Here is a 22,670-nt window from a genome sequence, read left to right on the forward strand (position 1 = left end):
CTCATTCCAACAACATTGTGATTAATATGGAGTTGGTCCCCCCTTTACTGCTATAACAGCCTCCACTCTTCTGGGGAAGCTTTCAACTAGATGTTGGAACATTGCTGCGGGGACTTGCTTCCATTGGCTGGCTCATGGTCGGCGTTCCAATTCATCCCAAAGATGTTCGATGGGGTAGAGGTCAGGGCTCTGTCTCGACAAACCATTTCTGTTTGGACCTCTCTTTGTCCACAGGGGAATTTTCATTCTGAAACAGGAAAGGGCCTTGCCCAAACTGTTGCAACAAAGTTGGAAGCAGAGAATCATCTACAATGTCATTGTATGCTGTAGCGTTAACATTTCCCTTCACTGGAACTAAGGGGACTAGTGTTGGGGTTCATTCCTTGTTCCTTGTCAATCATTGGCTCATTGGTGAAATAAGCATTCAAACTATCTTTAATTAAATAAGTCAAAAAACTTTATTAATGCAATTGCAGACAGAAGTTGAACAGGAACATAGCACGCATGTTTCCGAGTAAGTTCTGCAAAATAGAAAAGGGTCCAAGTTGTTTTATTATGCCTGCAGTCATATCTTAGTGATGTCACTGCCTACGTCATTACCTTCTACTCCTAAGACCAAACCCATACCTACACAGCTATACAAACAAGAGTTTCAGTGTTATCTAAAGGCTCAGCAGTAAATGTCCACTCCCCAAGTAGATTTTTAGTGGAATGTCTGACTTGACTCTTATCTCTTTCACTCCCCTGCAAAGTTCTGTCTCAGTCACAAATCTCTCAGACCATTTCTTTATAAGATGCAGAGACTAGAAATACTGTGGAACAGTATTAAACACTATAATGAATATATATTTTTAATCTGCAGTATAGGACCCTATAAATGTAAGGAGGGAGGGGTCTTATAACCCCTCCCCTTCTATTAATACAACATAAGCATAATCAATTATTATAATACATCAAACATTTGGTACAGCCCCTAACATGACCCCAAGGTGAACCTGACACTAGCCTGAACCGTGCAAAACAGCCCCAGACCATTATTCTAGATTTAATTTTGGATTGGAGATGCTTATGGCTGTGATCCCTGTACTACAGGGATCAACATCAGGGGAAGTTTCAGAGTGACAACTAAAAATACAACGTCGTAACATTAAACATTCTTGAAAATGCAAGTGTCTTACACCCTTCAAAAGATTAGAATCTTGGTTATCAAACTACGTTTTCCAATTTTAAAATGGCTATTACAGAGAACAAATACCATGCTTTTGTTTGAGAAGAGCAATCAACAACAGAAACATTTTCCGCCATGACAGTTTTTACACATTCACATCTGAAGGTAAAATTATGACTTACATTCTGATATCTTGCTCTTTTTCTCTTCCTGAGGGTCCCAGTGATCAAATGAAGTGCCGTTTTCTTTGATAAAAAAATCAGTTTTTCTAGCTTAAATCGAAACATTTTGTAACCCGTTTGTGCCGTGAATTCCATCTCTATCAATTTTTTTTACGGAGCATTCGACGTAATTACACACGGTTAACCATTGTTTATCTAGTCATGGTTGGTTTCAATGCATTTCTCTGGATGTTTGCAACACAGCCAAACCTCATTGTTTTTTTTTTTTTGCGGGGAGTATTGACCGAGTATTGACCTTACGCACCAATAATTTTAGCGAAGCTTCGTTGATGGACTGTATTTCTGCCCAATGACCACTGCTCTTCTTGAAATCTAGCTGGGTAGATAGCCAATGAGCTGAGGTAAACGCCAGTATGTAATGGTTTTGGGTTGGACCACCAGTCCTTGTTTGTAATCTCACGCGTAACAAACTCCATTATCGCCTTGACGATCAGAGGAGGTGCTGTGAGGCTTATTACGTGCAGCAGTATTTCGGAAAGTTGTATTTTCAACGATTTCATTGAAGATATCATGGCGAATAAATCAGGAAAAGCGATGTCAAAATCTAAAGTAAAAGTGAAAGTGAGACAGATTTTTTTGTTTGAGGAATCTTTGAGTGTTATGATTCAAACAGGAACTGAGGAGCTGTTTCTGCAAGGACAGGACATACTTCTGGACGGGTAAGTGCTAATGCCGTTTTATGAAATATAAATATATATATACAGTGGGGCAAAAAAGTATTTAGTCAGCTGCCAATTGTGCAAGTTCTCCCACTTAAAAAGATGAAAGAGGCCTGAAATTTTCATCATAGGTACACTTCAACTATGACAGACAAAATGAGAAGAAAAAAAATCAGAAAATCACATTGTAGGATTTTTTAATGAATTTATTTGCAAATTATGGTGGAAAATAAGTATTTGGTCAATAACAAAAGTTTATCTCAATACTTTATATACCCTTTGTTGGCAATGACAGAGGTCAAACTTTTTCTGTAAGTCTTCAGAAGGTTTTCACACACTGTTGCTGGTATTTTGGCCCATTCCTCCATGCAGATCTCCTCTAGAGAAGTGATGTTTTGGGTCTGTTGCTGGGCAACACGGACTTTCAACTCCCTCCAAAGATTTTCTATGGGGTTGAGATCTGGAGACTGGCTATGCCACTCCAGGACCTTGAAATGCTTCTTACGAAGCCACTCCTTCGTTGCCCGGGTGGTGTGTTTGGGATCATTGTCATGCTGAAAGACCCAGCCACGTTTCTTCTTCAATGCCCTTGCTGATGGAAGGATGTTTTCACTCAAAATCTCACGATAAATGGCCTCATTCTTTCCTTTACACGGATCAGTCGTCCTGGTCCCTTTGCAGAAAAACAGCCCCAAAGCATGATGTTTCCACCCCCATGCTTCACCGTAGGTATGGTGTTCTTTGGATGCAACTCAGCATTCTTTGTCCTCCAAACACGACGAGTTGAGTTTTTACCAAAAAGTTATATTTTGGTTTCATCTGACCATATGACATTCTCCCAGTCTTCTTCTGGATCATCCAAATGCTCTGTAGCAAACTTGGACAAACTTGGGCCTGGACATGGCTTAAGCAGGGGGACACGTCTGGCACTGCAGGATTTGAGTCCCTGGCGGCATAGTGTGTTACTGATGGTAGGCTTTGTTACTTTGGTCCCAGCTCTCTGCAGGTCATTCACTAGGTCCCCCCGTGTGGTTCTGGGATTTCTGCTCACCATTCTTGTGATCATTTTGACCCCACGGGGTGAGATCTTGCGTGGAGCCCCAGATCGAGGGAGATTATCAGTGGTCTTGTATGTCTTCCATTTCCTAATATTTGCTCCCACAGTTGATTTCTTCAAACCAAGCTGCTTACCTGCAGATTCAGTCTTCCCGGCCTGGTGCAGGTCTACAATTTAGTTTCTGGTGTCCTTTGACAGCTCTTTGGTTTTGGCCATAGTGGAGTTTGGAGTGTGACTGTTTGAGGTTGTGGACAGGTGTCTTTTATACTGATAACAAGTTCAAACAGGTGCCATTAATACAGGTAACGAGTGGAGGACAGAGGAGCCTCTTAAAGAATAAGTTACAGGTCTGTGAGAGCCAGAAATCTTGCTTGTTTGTAGGTGACCAAATACTTATTTTCCACCATAATTTGCAAATAAATTCATTAAAAATCCTACAAATGTGATTTTCTGGATTTTTTTTCTAATTTTGTCTGTCATAGTTGAAGTGTACCTATGATGAAAATTACAGGCCTCATCTTTTTAAGAGGGAGAACTTGCACAATTGGTGGCTGACTAAATACTTTTTTGCCCCACTGTGTGTGTGTGTGTGTGTATATATATATATATATATATATATATATATATATATATATATATATATATATATATATATATTTACAACTTTCTTCGCATACCTTTTAATATGTATATATTTTTTATTTTCCATAAACTCATCTTCAAAACTCTCTCCTGCAACCCGCCTCGCCAATTTTTTTATATATATATATATATATATATAAAAAAGAAAGTTATTTACCTCATCTGTAATCCTCCATAGAAGCTAGCCAGAAGCTAGTTAGCCTCATTAATGGCTAATCGTTAGTATTCAGCTAACCACGGTTTGTGGTCATCAACTATCCTTTAGCTCGAAACTCTATCACCAGTTTTGTCCGGCGCGGCTCGGACCGGAACATACCGGACCTATTTTTCTCTCCATGTCCCCGGATTTCAACCGCAAGCTCTGGACATTTATACCGGGATCTCGCAGCTAGCTAGCTGCTATCTGTGTGACTATCAGCTTACGTCGATTCCGGAGCAAACATCAATTTATTCCGGAGCTCGCCAGCTGAAGAGTTCCATCAGTCACTCCTGGGCTACAATCACCTATCCGGACCCGTTTTACTGCCAACGCGGAGCCCCACCGGACCTTCACAACTGGACTACCGACGTTATCTGCCCGAGTGAGTTATCCAGCTGGCTCCTCCGTCACGACGTTACCTGAACGCCCATCTGCGGTCTGCTAATCGTTAGCTGTCTTATCGGCTGCTATCAGAATAGATCTATCGGACATTTTTTTTTTTCTTTTTTCTTGGGCCTCTAACTATATCTAATTTTTTTTATTTTTTTTTTGCAAATTGGATTGATCCCCTCTACCACACGGAACCCCACTAATCCTACCGACGGAAACGCATGAGGTGGCTGAAAACAGACCTCCATCCTATGCTAGCTTGCTACCGATGGCCCGGCTAACTGTCTGAATCGCCGTGACCCCAACCTCACTACTCACTGGACCCTTTTGATCACTCGACTAAGCATGCCTCTCCTTAATGTCAATATGCCTTGTCCATTGCTGTTCTGGTTAGTGTTTATTGGCTTATTTCACTGTTGAGCCTCTAGTCCTGCTCACTATACCTTATCCAACCTATTAGTTCCACCACCCACACATGCGACGACATCTCCTGGTTTCAATATTGTCTAGAGACAATATCTCTCTCCTCATCACTCAATACCTAGGTTTACCTCCAATGTATTCACATCCTACCACACCTTTGTCTGTACATTATACCTTGAAGCTATTTTATCGCTCCCAGAAACCTCGTTTTACTCTCTGTTGCAGACGTTCTAGACGACCAATCCTCATTGCTTTTAGCCGTACCCTTATCCTACTCCTTCTCTTTTCCTCTGGTGATGTAGAGGTGAATCCAGGCCCTGCAGTGCCTAGCTCCACTCCTATTCCCCACGCACTCTCTTTTGATGACTTCTGTAACCATAATAGCCTTGGTTTCATGCATGTTAACATTAGAAGCCTCCTCCCTAAGTTTGTTCTATTCACTGCTTTAGCACACTCTGCCAACCCGGATGTTCTAGCTGTGTCTGAATCCTGGCTTAGGAAGACCACCAAAAATTCTGAAATTCTTATCCCTAACTACAACATTTTCAGACAAAATAGAACTGCCAAAGGGGGCGGTGTTGCAATCTACTGCAAAGATAGCCTGCAGAGTTCTGTCCTACTATCCAGGTCTGTACCCAAACAATTTGAACTTCTACTTTTAAAAATTCACCTCTCTAAAAACAAGTCTCTCACCGTTGCCGCCTGCTATAGACCAACCTCTGCCCCAGCTGTGCTCTGGACACAATATGTGAACTGATTGCCCCCATCTATCTTCAGAGCTCGTGCTGCTAGGCGACCTAAACTGGAACATGCTTAACATGCTTTCTACAGCTGGCCATGATTTCCACCTGGCTACCTCTACCCCGGTCAACAGCACTGCACCCCCCACAGCAACTCGCCCAAGCCTTCCCCATTTCTCCTTCTCCCAAATCCAGTCAGCTGATGTTCTGAAAGAGCTGCAAAATCTGGACCCCTACAAATCAGCCGGGCTAGACAATCTGGACCCTTTCTTTCAAAAATTACCTGCCGAAATTGTTGCCAACCCTATTACTAGCCTGTTCAACCTCTCTTTCGTGTCATCTGAGATTCCCAAAGATTGGAAAGCAGCTGCGGTCATCCCCCTCTTCAAAGGGGGGACACTCTTGACGCAAACTGCTACAGACCTATATCTATCCTACCCTGCCTTTCTAAGGTCTTCGAAAGCCAAGTCAACCGACCATTTCGAATCTCACCATACCCTCTCTGCTATGCAATCTGGTTTCAGAGCTGGTCATGGGTGCACCTCAGCCACGCTCAAGGTCCTAAACGGTATCTTAACCGCCATCGATAAGAAACATTACTGTGCAGCCGTGTTCATTGATCTGGCCAAGGCTTTCGACTCTGTCAATCACCACATCCTCATCAACCTATACGCAGATGACACCATTCTGTATACTTCTGGCCCTTCTTTGGACACTGTGTTAACAACCCTCCAGGCAAGCTTCAATGCCATACAACTCTCCTTCCGTGACCTCCAATTGCTCTTAAATACAAGTAAAACTAAATGCATGCTCTTCAACCGATCGCTGCCTGCACCTGCCCGCCTGTCCAACATCACTACTCTGGACGGCTCTGACTTAGAATACGTGGACAACTACAAATACCTAGGTGTCTGGTGAGACTATAAACTCTCCTTCCAGACCCACATCAAACATCTCCAATCCAAAGTTAAATCTAGAATTGGCTTCCTATTTCGCAACAAAGCATCCTTCACTCATGCTGCCAAACATACCCTTGTAAAACTGACCATCCTACCAATTCTCGACTTCGGCGATGTCATTTACAAAATAGCCTCCAATACACTACTCAACAAATTGGATGCAGTCTATCACAGTGCCATCCATTTTGTCACCAAAGCCCCATGTATTACCCACCATTGAGACCTGTACGCTCTCGTTGGCTAGCCCTCACTTCATACTCATCGCCAAACCCACTGGCTCCATGTCATCTACAAGACCCTGCTAGGTAAAGTTCCCCCTTATCTCAGCTCGCTGGTCACCATAGCATCACCAACCTGTAGCACGCGCTCCAGCAGGTATATCTCTCTTGTCACCCCCAAAACCAACTCTTTCTTTGGCCGCCTCTCCTTCCAGTTCTCTGCTGCCAATGACTGGAACAAACTACAAAAATCTCTGAAACTGGAAACACTTATCTCCCTCACTAGCTCTAAGCACCAGCTGTCAGAGCAGCTCACAGATTACTGCACCTGTACATAGCCCACCTATAATTTAGCCCAAACAACTACCTCTTTCCCTACTGTATTTATTTTGCTCCTTTGCACCCCATTATTTTTATTTCTACGTTGCACATTCTTCCACTGCAAATCTACCATTCCAGTGTTTTACTTGCTATATTGTATTTACTTTGTCACCATGGCCTTTTTTGCCTTTACCTCCCTTATCTCACCTCATTTGCTCACATCGTTTATAGACTTGCTTCTACTGTATGTTTGTTTTACTCCATGCGTAACTCTGTGTCGTTGTATTTGTCGAACTGCTTTGCTTTATCTTGGTCAGGTCGCATTTGTAAATGAGAACTTGTTCTCAACTTGCCTACCTGGTTAAATAAAGGTGTAATTAAATAAAAAGAAGGTACGGTGGGATTCGAAATGGTCGGTGATCTGTTTGTTAACTTGGCTTTCGAAGACCTTAGAATGGCAGGGTAGGATAGTTATAGGTCTGACAGAACTCTGCAGTAGATTGAAACTCCGCCCCCTTTGGCAGTTCTATCTTGTCGGAAAATGTTATAGGGGCGGCAGGATAGCCTAGTGGTTAGAGCGTTGGACTAGTAACCGGAAGGTTGCGAGTTCAAACCCCTGAGCTGACAAGGTACAAATCTGTCGTTCTGCCCCTGAACAGGCAGTTAACCCACTGTTCCCAGGCCGTCATTGAAAATAAGAGTTTGTTCTTAACTGACTTGCCTGGTTAAATAAAGGTAAAATTAAATAGTTAGGGATGGAAATTTAAGGATTTTTGGTGCACTTATAGGACCAGGGCTGACATTTGACAAACTGACTTGTTGGAAAGGTGGCATCCTATGACAGTGCCATGTTGAAAGTCACTGAGCTCTTCAGTAAGGCCATTCTACTGCCAATGTTTGTCTATGGAGATTGTGTGGCTGAAATGGTCAAATCCACTAATTTGAAGGGGTGTCCACATACCTTTTGTATATATAGTGCATGTACAATACCAAACGTAACATATCATACTAATTTGACTGTCACGGAAATTTACTATGTTACGTCTACCACTGAGTCCAGGTTGCAACCAGCTGGAGCTCTTTCAAGTCAGATTATGAGTTGAGCTGAGTACAATGCCACAATGATCTTCAGTCAAAGATCTTTACAGTTCAACATCAATGTTAAAGCTGCAATATGCAACTTTTTGGGCGGCCTGACCAAATGCACATATAAATATATGAGTTATAGATTTGTCATTCGCATTGAAAGCAAGTCTATGAAGTCTGTTCTATGTGCACTATTTTTATGCTTCCCGTTTTGTGTATTTTACTTTCGGTTTTGTACACCAGTTTCAAAAAGTTGAAAATACAATATTTTTGGTTATTGAAAATACATTTCACAGTGGTTTAGATGGTACAAAGATTCTTTGCACTTATTTTGTTTTGCAACAAAAGGAAATTAGGCGAACTTTTAAAATTGTACCAACAGGAAATGGCAGAGTGATTTCTTCATAATCCATCTTTCAAATTTGTCAATGTTACATAAAGCTCTATACACTTCGTCATATAAACACAGCTTTTCCCCGACTGCCCATCCAAGCCATGGCAGAGTGCTGTATGGGCCGGCCCTGCAGTAAAAGCACATTTGTTGCTTGTGTGCTGATTTTGAAATGGACTGTCTACACCTCAATATCTTATATGTATGTCTACAGACATGCAAACTGAACTCTACATCGTTTGTATTCATATGCAAATATTGGGACTAAAATAGATATTAGACAAAATATGATACATAGCTCCTACAATGTAGTTGTGTGTTGTTTTGGTATCTCAAATATGTTTCACACTCTTATTTGACGTCCAACGCGGGATGGGTGGGGCTTGGGAGAAAGGAAGGACTACCTCCGTAGCTCGGACGGGGCTGTTCCTGAATAGTCCGTTGTCTCGAAAGGCACAGTGCGCTCGTCGGAACTTAATACAGATTTCATCCGGTTAAGAATGTAAATTGTTATGTAGAGTTTGGTAAAAAGAGAAGTAAAAGTGCATTTTTCATGACAGAGTCATAACCTGTCATTCCTACCTTGAATCATTCCTAAGGTAAGTTCGCTTTCTTTGACTGCATAACATCTAGTTGTTTTTCTCCTTTACATTGCCTTTGTTTTGTGTCAGTTTTAGGTTGATATGGTCAAAGTTAATACATCAGAAAAAACGAATCATATTTATGCAGTATTCATACTCCTAGTCAATCCCAAGCATATTCCTAGGTACAAGTCACTTCATACTTAAACTTTTTCTTAGCTATTATTTTTCCTGAGCTACAAAACTAGATGTGAAAAGTAGGTATTCCTTCCTGTGCCTTACCAGATACACCAGTAGCCTGAAGATATTGTTCTGCATATCCAAGCGTGCATTGTAAAACCTGTTGCCTAGACACTTTTGTTTTGAGTCTGTTTGTGGTTTGACCTGTAACTCTTGCGCTGGGGTCTCAGTAATAATTTTAATGACAGGTTTGTGAAATCCTTTGGTGTCCTTGGAATAAGTGAACGATGTTACCCTCTCTGCAAAGTGCATCTCCAAGGTAATCGCCTCAGAAGCTCGCACGACACGTTGCTTACTGTAGCAAAATGGCTTCTATTAATTACAGTGCAGACAAAGGCTTTGAACAGTTGTGTGGTAGTTACTCGGTTGATGATAAAGATCACCACAACTCTCACAGTGCCTTCAGAAAGTATTCACGCCTCTTGACCTTTTCCACATGTTGTTGTGTTACAGACTGAATTTAAAATGTATTCAATTTAGATTTTGTCACTAGCCCATAATGTGAAAGTAGAATTACATTTGTCATTTTCACAAATTCATAAAAAATGTCAAGCTGAAATGTTGAGTCAATAAGTAAACTGAACAAAAACATAAACACAACATGTAAAGTGTTGATTTCATGAGCTGAAATAAAATATCCCAGACATGTTCCATACACACACAAATATTATTTCTCTCATTTTGTGCACAAATTTGTTTACATCCCTGTGAGTGAGCATTTCTCCTTTGCCAAGATGATCTATCCACCGGACAGACGTGGCATATCATAAGCTGATTAAACAGCATGATCATTACACAGTTGCACCTTGAGCTGGGGACAAAAGGCATGTGCAGTTTTGTCACACAACACAATGCCACAGATGTCTCAAGTTTTGAGAGAGCGTGCAATTGGCATGCTGACTGCAGGAATGGCCACCAGAGCTGTTGCCTGACGATTGAATGTTAATTTCTCTACCATAAGCCTCCAATGTCGTTTTAGAGAATTTGTCAGTATGTCCAACCGGCCTCACAACCACAACCATAACCATGCCAGCCCAGGACCTCCACATCTGGCTTCTTCACCTGCGGGATCGTCTGAGACCAGCCACCGGACAGTTGATGAAACTGAGGCATATTTTTGTCTGTAATAAAGCCGTTTTGTGGAGAAAAACTAGTTCTGATTGGGTGGGCCTGTTTCCCAACTGACTGCACCCCTGTCCTGTCATGTGAAATCCATAGATTAGAGCCTAATTTATTTATTTCAAGTGACTGATTTCCGAACTGTAACTAGGTAAAATCGTTGAAATTGGTGCATGTTGCATAAAAAAAATTGTTCAGTATATTTAACCCCTTTTGTTATGGCAAGCCTAAATAATAAGTATTTTGAATTCAGGCTGTAACACAACATGTGGAATAAGTCAATAGGTATGAATACTAACTGAAGGCACTGTATTTGAGAGCTGTCATTCACTGGCATCTCACTATGGAGTACTTTCTAGGTCAGGGATGGGCAACTGGCCCCATTTAGAATGGTAGAATTCACAAGGTGCAATTTTGAAATTTGGTTGTGCATCAGTAGCTTTTCACTTGTTATGCCTGTCACTGACAGTCAGTCAATTATCCCATGTCAGCTACTATTTTTTAGATTGGTAAGTTAGCTGGGGAGACTATCTAAACTTCTAGTAATCATGGTCATATTACCGACCAGGAAGCCCCCATTGATTTTGTTAGTCACTGTCATTCAGATATCATATTAAAAACTGCAAATATTTCTTCCCTCCCCATGGCAAAAATGTGTTGAATTTTATATATAGGAAATGAGTTACAGTATAAATTGCCAAATCTTCTCTCCGCCTCATGGCAAAATGAGTAGAATTACAGGAAATTAACTCAAACTTTTATTCTCTCTGCTGTCAAGAGGGGAGCCAGTAAAATGTTTTGCCCGCAAGGTAGGGATGGGGGGGGCAACAAAATGTAACTTAGGGCCAGCTCTGTATTCATGTGGGAACGCAGACATGTGAACCACTGCGGCCCCTCATGATGAGTTCAGATTTTGTGGTCCCCACCCCGATCGAAGTGGCCCATCCCTGTTCCAGGTTATACACTGTTGGCTGACTTGTCTCTTCACTCTCTGTAGACTCCCTCCGCTGCTGGACAGTCACAGTCAGTGTGAGGAGAATGATGAGACAATGAGTGACGTATCCATATCTAGTGCCCTACACTTAAGACCCCATAGTCAACTCAATTATCCAGAAGTCCTCAACCAGAGCAGGATGGCCAATAGAGAGCCACACGGCAGCCAAGAAGAACCACCGTCAAGATCCAGCCCAAACTGGCCACCCCAGGGACTATGTGCTGGCTACAGCCCCCAGACACCCTACCCCGGACAGGAAGAGTTGTGTCTAAGTGCCCTGGACGACCAGAGGTACGCCTGGCTGAAATCCAGCTTTGCCAACAACAGCGACGGACGCACTGGAGGGCAATACCCAGACAGCCTGCCATCCTACTCATACCCACACTGTGCAGACTTTGCCAGTTGCCCAGTAGAGGAGGGCTATCATGACCAGGGTAAATCCCACCACTCACTTCCTGGGCGATACAGCCCCAGCATCAGTAGCCTGGAGCAGCCATACTCTCTGCTCTCCTGCCCACCAGAGGCTGCTCTCCGCTACCCTTTCCTTCCCCCGTACCCTTACCCAACTCAGGGCCCGGTCTGCTGTGCACAGTGCCCTGCACAGGGGCTCGGAATGGGCCCTGTCGTACAGCTCGTTCCAAGGCCAAGTTACCGTCCACCCTACTATGGTGAGTTCCAGTCCCAGTCATATAGGGGGGTGGGTGTGTATGTAAAACTATATTTAGTGTATTGAGTTGCACCCCCCTTTCGCCCTCTGAACAGCTTAAATTCGGATCATAGTTTTCCCCTGGATTATCCTGGTCAGTCTATGTCATGGAAAGAGCTGGTGTTCTTAATGTTTTGTACACTCAGTGTATGTCACAAGCATCCCAGGCCATATGTGGCATCCTATTTCTCAGAGGCACTTCTATTGGCCTTCCACCTCCTAAAATGTTAGATCATCCACAGTGCATGCAGCAACATATTGTCTATAAACAGGTTCCCATCCAACCTTTTTTTTATGTGAGTAAAGTACATGTCCGATAAAAATGTCATGACAGGCCAGATGGAAACAGAACATTTGACGGTAAATTTTCCAAATGTCGACAAAATGAAATAAGCTAGACAAGGTGGGATCTTTTTGAGTCGGTAAAAATGTATAATGCGAGAAATAGTGAGGGCGGGTCCTTATGATGGCTATTAGATCAATATTTGCACACAAGTAAACTTGGAGTCATGCGTTGACATGGTGTGTGGTCCTCTCACTACGACTCCCCGCTACAGGTTAAATAAATTATGATGAACTTCACAGTGTGGTGAAGGTGCTAGGTGTTGAGCTTGATTCTCCTTTCCATTAAAAGATTTTCTGGTGACAAGCTCATCGATGCTTTCCTGCCGTTTGACAAATAACAATAACCTTGCTCTTTTGCCCATAATAATCTCATCATATAGTCCATACCTGCACTGTATCTGCGAGTTGTTGCCTAGAGTGCGTGTGCCAAGACCAGAGTGTGCACATTCACTATATAACCTGCCAAAAATTGTGACAAAACCATTAGTAGAGTTGAAAATGCGATGGAAACCTATTTAACTTGTACTTTATTCAGTACATGGGAATTGAACCGCAAAAGTTACTTTCATTTGCACTACGTCATCACGCACAGCCTCCGCAAACAAGTCAATTTGATGGGAAAATGCTGTTATTGTTTGTGGGTTTTAGAATATTCCCATGGAAGTTTGTCATCAATTGGATGGAAACCTAGCTAATGACAATTAAAATGATACTCTTTATGTATTTTACTATATGTGTGTGTGTGTGTGTGTGTGTGTGTGAGCATTTATGTCTATAAAAAAATGAGTACCAATCAAAAGTTTGGACACCTTCAAGGGTTTTTCGTTATTTTTACTATTGATGAGCCTCCACTGGTCACTATGAAATTGTATTTGTCACATGCGCCGAATACAACAGGTGTAGACATTATAGTGAAATGCTTACTTCGAAGCCCTTAACCAACAATGCAGTTTTAAGGAGGAAAAAAAATCAAAATATGACAAATTATTAAGGAGCAACAATAATATCTTTATATTTACTATTTTCTACATTGTAGAATAATAGTGAAGGCATCAAAACGGGGAAATAACACATATGGAATCATGTAGTAACCAAAAAAAAGTGTAAATCAAATCAAAATATATTTTAGATTGTTCAAAGTAGCCACCCTTTGCCTTGACAGCTTTGCAACACTCTCTCAACAAACTTCACCTGGAATGCTTTTCCAACAGTTTAAGGAGTTCCCACATATGCTGAGCACTTGTTGGTGGCTTTTCCTTCAATCTGCGGTGGAGGCCAGGTCATCTGATGCAAAACTCCATCACTCTCCTTGGTCAAATAGCCCTTACACAGCCTGGAGGTGTGTTTTGAGTCACTGTCCTGTTGAAAAACAAATGATAGTCTCAATAAGCGCAAACCAGATGGGATGGCGTATACCTGCAGAATGCTGTGGTAGCCATGCTGGTGAAGAGTGCCTTGAATTCTAAATTAATCACAGACAGTGTCACCAGGAAAGCACCATCACACCACCTCCTTCTCCATGCTTCATGGTGGGAACCACACATGCGGAGATCATCTATTCTGCATCTCACAAAGACACGGCAGTTGGAACCAAAAATTTGGACTCATCAGACCAAAGGAATGGACAGTCTATTGTCCATTGCTCGGATTTCTTGGCACAAGCAAGTCGATTCTTATTATTGGTGTCCTGTGGTAGTGGTTTCTTTGCAGCAATTCGACCATGAAGTCCTGATTTTTAGACCGTCTTCCCTGAACAGTTGATGTTGATGTCTGTAACTTAAACTCTGAAGCATTGTTTTTGGAATGCAATTTCTAAGGCTGGTAACTAATGAACTTATCCTCTGCATCAGAGGTAACTCTGGGTCTTCCTTTCCTGTGGGGGTCCTCATGAGAGACAGTTTCATCATAGCGCTTGATGTTTTTTTGCGACTGCACTTGAAGATAAATTTCAAGAACTTTGAAAGTTTCCTGATTGACTGACCATCATGTCTTAAACTAATGGACTGTTGTTTCTCTTTGCTTAATTCAGCTGTTCATGCCATAATATCGACTTGTTTTTTACCAAATAGGGCTATCTTTTACGCTGCTGCTACTCTCTGTTTATCTTATATGCATAGTCACTTGAACAATACATTCATGTACATACTACCTCAATAAGCCTGACTAACCGGTGTCTGTATATAGCCTTGCTACTCTTATTTTCAAATGTCTTTTTGTTGTTTTATTTCTTTACTTACCAACACACACAGACATACTTTTTTTTCTCCGCACTATTGGTTAGAGCCTGTAAGTAAGCATTTCACTGTAAGGTCTAACTACACCTGTTGTATTCGGCGCACGTGACAAATACACTTTGATTTGATTTATCTTCTGTATACAACCCATACCTTGTCACAACACGACTGATTGGCTCAAACGTATTAAGAAGCAAAGAAATTCCACAAATTAACTTTTAACAAGGCATACCTGTTAATTGAAATGCATTCCAGGTGACTACCTCATGAAGTTTATTGAGAGAATGCAAATGGTGTGCAAAGCTGTCAAAGCAAAGGGAGGCTACTTTGAAGAATGTCAGATATAAAATATATTGTGATGTGTTATTTCATAGTTTGTCTTCACTATTATTCTACAATGTAAAAACCCTTAATGAGTAAGTGTGTCCAAACTTTTGACTGGTACATTTAAAAAAAATATATATATATATTGGTGTCATATCAGGTCCGGACCACTGCAGACATCAAGATGCAGCTGGCACCACTCAAAGGTGAGTTGTCTAACTAACCCATCTTTTACATTTTTTTTTTTTTTTTACAATGAAGGCCTCCTGCAGGGACGGGGGCCTGGGATTAAAAATAAATACAACGAATACAATATAAATATAGCAAGGCAGCAACACATGACAACACAACATGATAGCAACACAACATGAAAAAACATGGTAGCAGCACAAAACATGGTACAAATATTATTGGGCACAGACAACAGCACAAAACATGGTACAAATATTATTGGGCACAGATAACAGCACAAAAGGCAAGAAGGTAGAGACAACAATACATCACACACAGCAGCCACAACTGTCAGTAAGAGTGTCCATGATTGAGTCTTTGAATGAAGAGATTGAGATAAAACTGCCCAGTTTGAGTGTTTGTTGCAGCTCGTTCCAGTCACTAGCTGCAGCGAACTGAAAAGAGAAGCGACCCAGGGATGTGTGCTATGGGGACCTTTAACAGAATGTGACTGGCAGAATGGGTGTTGTATGAGGGCTGCAGTAGATAACTCCGGTAGGGGGGAGTGAGGTCTAAGAGGGTTTTATAAATAAGCATCAACCAGTGGGTCTTGCGGTGGGTTTACAGAGATGACCAGTTTACAAAGGAGTATAGAGTGCAGTGATGTGTCCTACAAGGAGCAAAGGTGGCAAATCGGATGGCTGAATGGTAAAGAACATCTATCCGCTCGAGAGCACCCTTACCTGCCAATCTATAAATTATGTCTCCGTAATCTAGTATGGATAGGATGGTCATCTGAATCAGGGTTAGTTTTGTAGCTGAAGTGAAAGAGATTTAACTTTAGCCTGCAGCTTTGATATGTGCTGAGATATGTACAGTGCACCATCTAGCCATACTCCCAAGTACTTGTTTGAGGTGACTACCTCAAGCTCTAAACCCTCAGAGGTACAGTGCCTTGCAAAAGTATTCAGCCCCCTTGAACTTTGCGACCTTTTGCCACATTTCAGGCTTCAAACATAAAGATATAAAACTGTATTTTTTTGTGAAGAATCAACAAGTGGGACACAATCATGAAGTGGAACGACATTTATTGGATATTAACTTTTTTAACAAATCAAAAACTGAAAAATTGGGCGTGCAAAATTATTCAGCCCGTTTACTTTCAGTGCAGCAAACTCTCTCCAGAAGTTCAGTGAGGATCTCTGAATGATCCAATGTTGACCTAAATGACTAATGATGATAAATACAATCCACCTGTGTGTAATCAAGTCTCCGTATAGATGCACCTGCACTGTGATAGTCTCAGAGGTCCGTTAAAAGCGCAGAGAGCATCATGAAGAACAAGGAACACACCAGGCAGGTCCGAGATACTGTTGTGAAGAAGTTTAAAGCCAGATTTGGATACAAAAAGATTTCCCAAGCTTTAAACATCCCAAGGAGCACTGTGCAAGCGATAATATTGAAATGGAAGGAGTATCAGACCACTGCAAATCTACCAAGACCTGGCCATCCCTCTAAACTCAGCTCATACAAGGAGAAGACTGATCAGAGATGCAGCCAAGAGGCCCATGATCACTCTGGATGAACTGCAGAGATCTACAGCTGAGGTGGGAGACTCTGTCCATAGGACAACAATCAGTCGTATATTTCACAAATCTGGCCTTTATGGAAGAGTGGCAAGAAGAAAGCCATTTCTTAAAGATATCCATAAAAAGTGTTGTTTAAAGTTTGCCACAAGCCACCTGGGAGACACACCAAACATGTGGAAGAAGGTGCTCTGGTCAGATGAAACCAAAATTGAACTTTTTGGCAAAAATGCAAAACGCTATGTTTTGTGTAAAAGCAACACAGCTCATCACCCTGAACACACCATCCCCACTGTCAAACATGGTGGTGGCAGCATCATGATTTGGGCCTGCTTTTCTTCAGCAGGGACAGGGAAGATGGTTAAAATTGATTGGAAGATGGATGGAGCCAAATACAGGACCATTCTGTAAGAACCTGATAGAGTCTGCAAAAGACCTGAGACTGGGACGGAGGTTTGTCTTCCAACAAGACAATGATCCAAAACATAAAGCAAAATCTACAATGGAATGGTTCAAAAATAAACATATCCAGGTGTTAGAATGGCCAAGTCAAAGTCCAGACCTGAATCCAATTGAGAATCTGTGGAAAGAACTGAACTGCTGTTCACAAATGCTCTCCATACAACCTCACTGAGCTCGAGCTGTTTTGCAAGGGGGAATGGGAAAACATTTCAGTCTCTCGATGTGCAAAACTGATAGAGACATACCCCAAGCGACTTACAGCTGTAATCGCAGCAAAAGGTGGCACTACAAAGTATTAACTTAAGGGGGCTGAATAATTTTGCACGCCCAATTTTTCAGATTTTGATTTGTTAAAAAAGTTTGAAATATCCAATAAATGTCGTTCCACTTCATGATTGTGTCCCACTTGTTGTTGATTCTAAACAAAAAAATACAGTTTTATATCTTTGTTTGAAGCCTGAAATGTGGCAAAAGGTCGCAAAGTTCAAGGGGGCCGAATACTTTCGCAAGGCACTGTAGTAATCACACTTATGGGGAGAGGGGCATTATTCTTACCAAACCACATTACCTTTGTTTTGGAGGTGTTCAGGACAAGGTTAAGGGCAGAGGAAGCTTGCTGGACACTAAAAGCTTTGTTGTAGAGCGTTTAACACAACATCCAGAGAAGGGCCAGCTAAGTATAAAACTGTATCTGTGTATAAATGGAAGAGAGAGCTTCCTACTGTCTGTGCTATGTTGTTGATGTAAATTGAGAAGGGCATGTGGCCAAGGATCAAGCCTTGGTGACAGGCAGTGGCTGAGACAGCAGATTTTCTGACATTATACACTGCACTCTTTGAGAGAGGTAGTTAGCAAACCAGGCCAAAGACCCCTCAGAGACACCAATGCTCCGTAGCCGGCCCACAAGAATGAAATGGTCTACCGTATCAAAAGCTTTGGCCAAGTCAATAAAAATAGCCACACAATATTGCTTAGAATCAAGGGAAATGGTGACATCATTGAGGACCTTTTAAAGTTGCAGTGACACATCCATAACCTGAGTGGAAACCAGATTGCATACCAGAGAGAATACTATAGACATCAAGAAAACCAGTCAGTTGATTATTGACAAGTTTTTCCAATACTTTTGATAAACAGGGCAAAATAGAAATATGCATATGACAGTTAGGATCAGCTTGATCTCCCCCTTTTAAATAAAGGACAAACTGTGGCTGCCTTCTAAGCAAAGGGAACCTCCTCAGAAAGAAGAGACATGCTTGGCGATGATAGGGGCAACAACCTTAAAGAAGAAAAGGTCTAAACCATCTGACCCAGATGTTATTTTGGGGGGTCAAGTTTAAGGAGCTCCTTTAGGAACTCCGACTCAGTGACTGCCTGCAGGGAGAAATTTTGTAGCGGGGCAGGGGAAAAAGTGGGAGAAGCATCGGGGAAGGTCGCATTAGAAGGGGTGGGAGATGAGGAAATGTTGGACGGCTCTGATGTTACCACTTCCCCTCAATGTTTTACTTCCTTGGTTACATTTTAAAAACTGTCTTGTGTAAACGATGACATCTGCAACAATATCAAGCCATTTGAAGAGGATGATTTAAGGAATGCATAATGTAAATTCTTCGACAGAGAAGAGTTCTGACAATCTAATTATGTCAATTACATGTAATATACTCTTATTTCCATTGGAACAGGCATTTGCTTCTTTTAATAATAACGTTTTCGGTTCCAGACTCTGCGTGCCACTGAAGTCGTACACAAACAGTACAGGCCGTAACACAGTGTTAGCTATAAGGTAAACACCACAGGAGGCTGGTGGGTGGAGCTATAGGAGGATGGGCTCATTGTAAAGAATATACTTAATGGAACGGTATCAAACACATCAAACATATGGAAACCACACGTTTGACTCATTCCATTCCATCCATTACAATGAGCCCGTCCTCCCATAGCACCTCCCACCAGCCTCCACTGGTGAACACACATAATAGGTAATGGTTTAGTACAGACCAATAGACAAGGGTTCCAAGCAACCAAACAGAAAGTGGGAACTCAAATATCTAAAAGGCCAATGACTGCCTGGACAATTTCCCCACGAGAGAGAAATGAAGTATTGGCTCAGTTAGAGCATGGCACTTACAACACCAGGGCTGTGGGTTTGATTCCCACTGGGACCAGTATGGGAAAAAGTACAAAAATGAATCCACTCACTACTGTAAGTCGCTCTGGACAAGAGCATCTGCTAAATGACAAAAATGTAAATATAAATTAAAATTAATGTTACATTGTCAAGTTCTTGACTGGCACTATGATTTGGCTTGTCTCTCCCATCACAGTGAGAGCTTTGTCCCCCAACACAGACAAAGTGACAGACCGGGGAGTAGTACACAGCTGTCATTGGAGCAAAGTAAGTGCTGTACGGTGGTATGGTAGATCAACACTGCCAATAGTATCAACATGGAATTGGTTGTCTTTTCTTACTAGCACTGACTTTGCAGATAGTTGTTTTATTAAGGAACATTTTACTTACTATGATTGTGATATGTGGTTGTCTCACCTAGCTACCTTAAGAGGAATGTGACTAACTGTAAGTCGCTCTGGATAAGAGCATCTGCTAAATGACAAAAATGTCAAATGTTTGTGCTATTATACAAATACGAGTGATTACACACTTGTTTCGGTTGGTTCATACTGTGTGCTATTTAACAGCACACAGTGCTATTGAGTAACATGTTATTTGTTTATTTTAGGAAAGGTCTTTGTCACCTATGAGAGAGACAGCGACAACCATTTTAAAGAGACCATGAACTTTGTTTCCCTGCTGCGTCACAACGGCTTTGACACTAGTGTAAGGTTACTTTTTATAGTTCAGAATCATAGAATTTCACTTGCCATTTACTGATATAGTAGTATATTAGTGCTGTTTCTCTTCCTGTATGGTTTCAGGTGGATGTATTTGAGCAGCAGCTCATAAGTATTAGCGCCATTGACTTCATGGAAAAATACATCAACGAGGTAAAATGGCTGATTCAACCTCAGATGACTTTGACAAGATGGTAGAAATGCTTCTTAACCTTTTTAATCAATGCTATGTTACATCACAAATGAAGTCATGAAGTCAAGTTAGCATGTGTCAACATGAAGTGGCCTGGGCTGAGGGCTAATCCTTTCTATCTTTACCTTCTCAGAAATATTACCTTATCATCATTGTTATCAGTCCCAAGTATCATGAGACTGTAACGGGGGCTAATATCTATATGGAGAAAGACGAGAGGATGTTACACACAGTCTATATCTATAAGCAGGTGAGCTTATGGCAGTCCATAAAGAAACCTAATGATAATCTATCAAAAATAATGTTTTCATCGATTTCATGCTTCACTTCTAGAAAGGGATATGAAAGTGTGACTATGTTACAGCTGCAGAATGAGTTCATTCAGAATGGATGCCAGAACTTCAGATTCATTCCCATACTGTTTCCAGGAGCTAAAAAGGTATTGGACTTGTGGAAATTAATGTTGTTTTTTTAAGCACTAAAACATTTTACTAGGAAACTGAAAGACAATAGCTCTTATTTACTGAATTCAGTAAGATCAATGGCCTCTTTCTAGCAGCCTCTCCCCCTCTAGCCCATTTATACCTTGCGCTAACAACACTGGAGGTTGGTGGCACCTTAATTGTGGAGGACAGGCTCATAGTAATGGCTGGAATGGAATGAATGGTATCAAACACATGAATTCTATGTGTTTGATAGCATTCCATTTACTCCTTTCCAGCCATTATTATGATCCGTCCCCCCCCTCAGCAAAACGATTGTACCCACTTTTTCAGATGTGTCCACACGTGCTATTAATATGTGTCTTTTCTGTACACTGTGTCTGCATTGTGACCAGATTTCCTGGTCCCTCCCTGTATGCAAATGATATGACAGATATTGTTTAATATGTATGATTTATTTTAAGACACATTGATGCCACAAGTCAATGGTGACAGCTGTCAATGGTATTAGAGGGTGGGAAATAATGATTTAAATGGGTTCACTGTTCAGATCCGTTTACACTTGTGCAATATCCAGACACAATGCGTGCCTGACTACCTCCAGAGGTGGGCAGGAAGATCTGATCACAATCAGATGCTTCTTTTAATCGTCTACACCTATCTAAAAATGTGGGCACAATCAGAATGTGGACAAGATCAGGACAAAGGCTGCATGTTAGAACCAGGTATAAACTGGTCTTCTGTCCGTCTCAGTGCCATGTTCCTGCCTGGCTCCAGAACACTCTAGTCTACACCTGGCCAAAGGACAGAGACGACATCCTACGTCGACTGATGAGAGTGGAGAAGTACAACCCTCCGCCTGTTGGGGAGCTACCCACCATCGTCTCCACCCCCCTCTAGAACCACAGCCTGTTGGGTTTACTTTACAGTGAAGTCCAGTCATGCTGTTTTTCCATCAGGACTGGGTCCTAATACCAGCCTTTTTTGGGGTGAAGGCACTAGTGTTTTTGTAGGGAATTTGTGTTTCCATAGCTATGGCTGAGTGACACAAAGTTGTGAAGCACATAATCAACAACCTCTGAATACTCTTGTCTTTTGGGAACATCTGTTGCAGTATTCTGCCCAGGGAGGTTGCAATAAATTGGATTTGATTGATATTTACCCTGTCTTATTTCAGTTGGTTTGCTCCCTATAAAACTACTGACATGCATCCAAGATGAGTGAATAAATAGAACATTGTTTTACTAAATAAATGTTTTCCCTTATGGAAATACTCTTTTAAACGGAGGCATTTTGACTAGGACTTAAGTCACGACTTTCATGACTCGACCAGTGATGACTGTCAGTCTCGCTCTCTCTTGCATGATTCAACATGCTAGCTACAACAGCAAATGTTACATAGTTACTGTACTAGCAGTCTAGCCTTACTTAGCTTTCTACCTGATGAAGAATTACTTTAAAGATTGTTGGACCGCAGCTTTTAGCACTGCCAAGTGACTTGGGACTCAAGTATAAAGGACTCGGTGTTGGACTCCAGGTATAGTGACTCAGACCCCGCTGGGCAGTGATTGAGTACATAGACAGACAATTTTGACAGGTCGGTCCATCGGCAAAGAATATCTGCATCTGAAATGGTGCACTATCACAGGTGTCAAACTCATTCCAGAGAATTCAATGTCTGTGGGTTTTCACTCCTCCCTTGTACTTGAATGATTAAGATAATTGATTAGTTAGGACCTCCCCTCCCACCTGGTTATCTAGGTCTTAATTGATTAGTTTGACAACTAGGTGAGGGGAGGTCCTAAGTCTTCATTTGACAATAATTGAAAGGAAGTAACAGACCAGCAGACACTCGGACCTCCACGGAGTTTGACACCCCCTGCCCTATAGTGACATGGTTAATGCTATATGGTATCCTTGGGACATC

The 22,670-nt window shown here is 41.7% G+C and overlaps 1 protein-coding gene across 3 annotated transcripts; it reads left to right on the forward strand.

Annotated features, from left to right (window-relative positions):
- The first annotated feature begins 8,897 nt into the window (after nt 1–8,897).
- Nucleotides 8,898–21,904, forward strand: LOC135511942 (E3 ubiquitin ligase TRAF3IP2-like). Of its 3 annotated transcripts, XM_064933473.1 has the most exons (10): nt 8,898–9,094; nt 9,505–9,575; nt 11,433–12,097; nt 15,199–15,244; nt 19,582–19,652; nt 19,996–20,093; nt 20,192–20,260; nt 20,434–20,550; nt 20,665–20,739; nt 21,497–21,904. In XM_064933473.1, the coding sequence occupies exons 2-10, from the start codon at nt 9,544–9,546 to the stop codon at nt 21,641–21,643; spliced, it is 1,320 nt and encodes a 439-aa protein (XP_064789545.1). In that variant the 5' UTR covers nt 8,898–9,094; nt 9,505–9,543; the 3' UTR covers nt 21,644–21,904. The 3 variants fall into 3 exon arrangements, with proteins under 3 accessions (XP_064789545.1, XP_064789547.1, XP_064789546.1); XM_064933475.1 differs by lacking the exon at nt 9,505–9,575; XM_064933474.1 differs by lacking the exon at nt 8,898–9,094 and having other exon boundaries at nt 9,527–9,575; nt 10,296–12,097.
- Nucleotides 21,905–22,670: the final 766 nt, after the last annotated feature.

The sequence above is a fragment of the Oncorhynchus masou genome, chromosome 24 (assembly GCF_036934945.1).
Source record: "Oncorhynchus masou masou isolate Uvic2021 chromosome 24, UVic_Omas_1.1, whole genome shotgun sequence".
NCBI classification, from domain to species: Eukaryota; Metazoa; Chordata; class Actinopteri; order Salmoniformes; family Salmonidae; genus Oncorhynchus; species Oncorhynchus masou.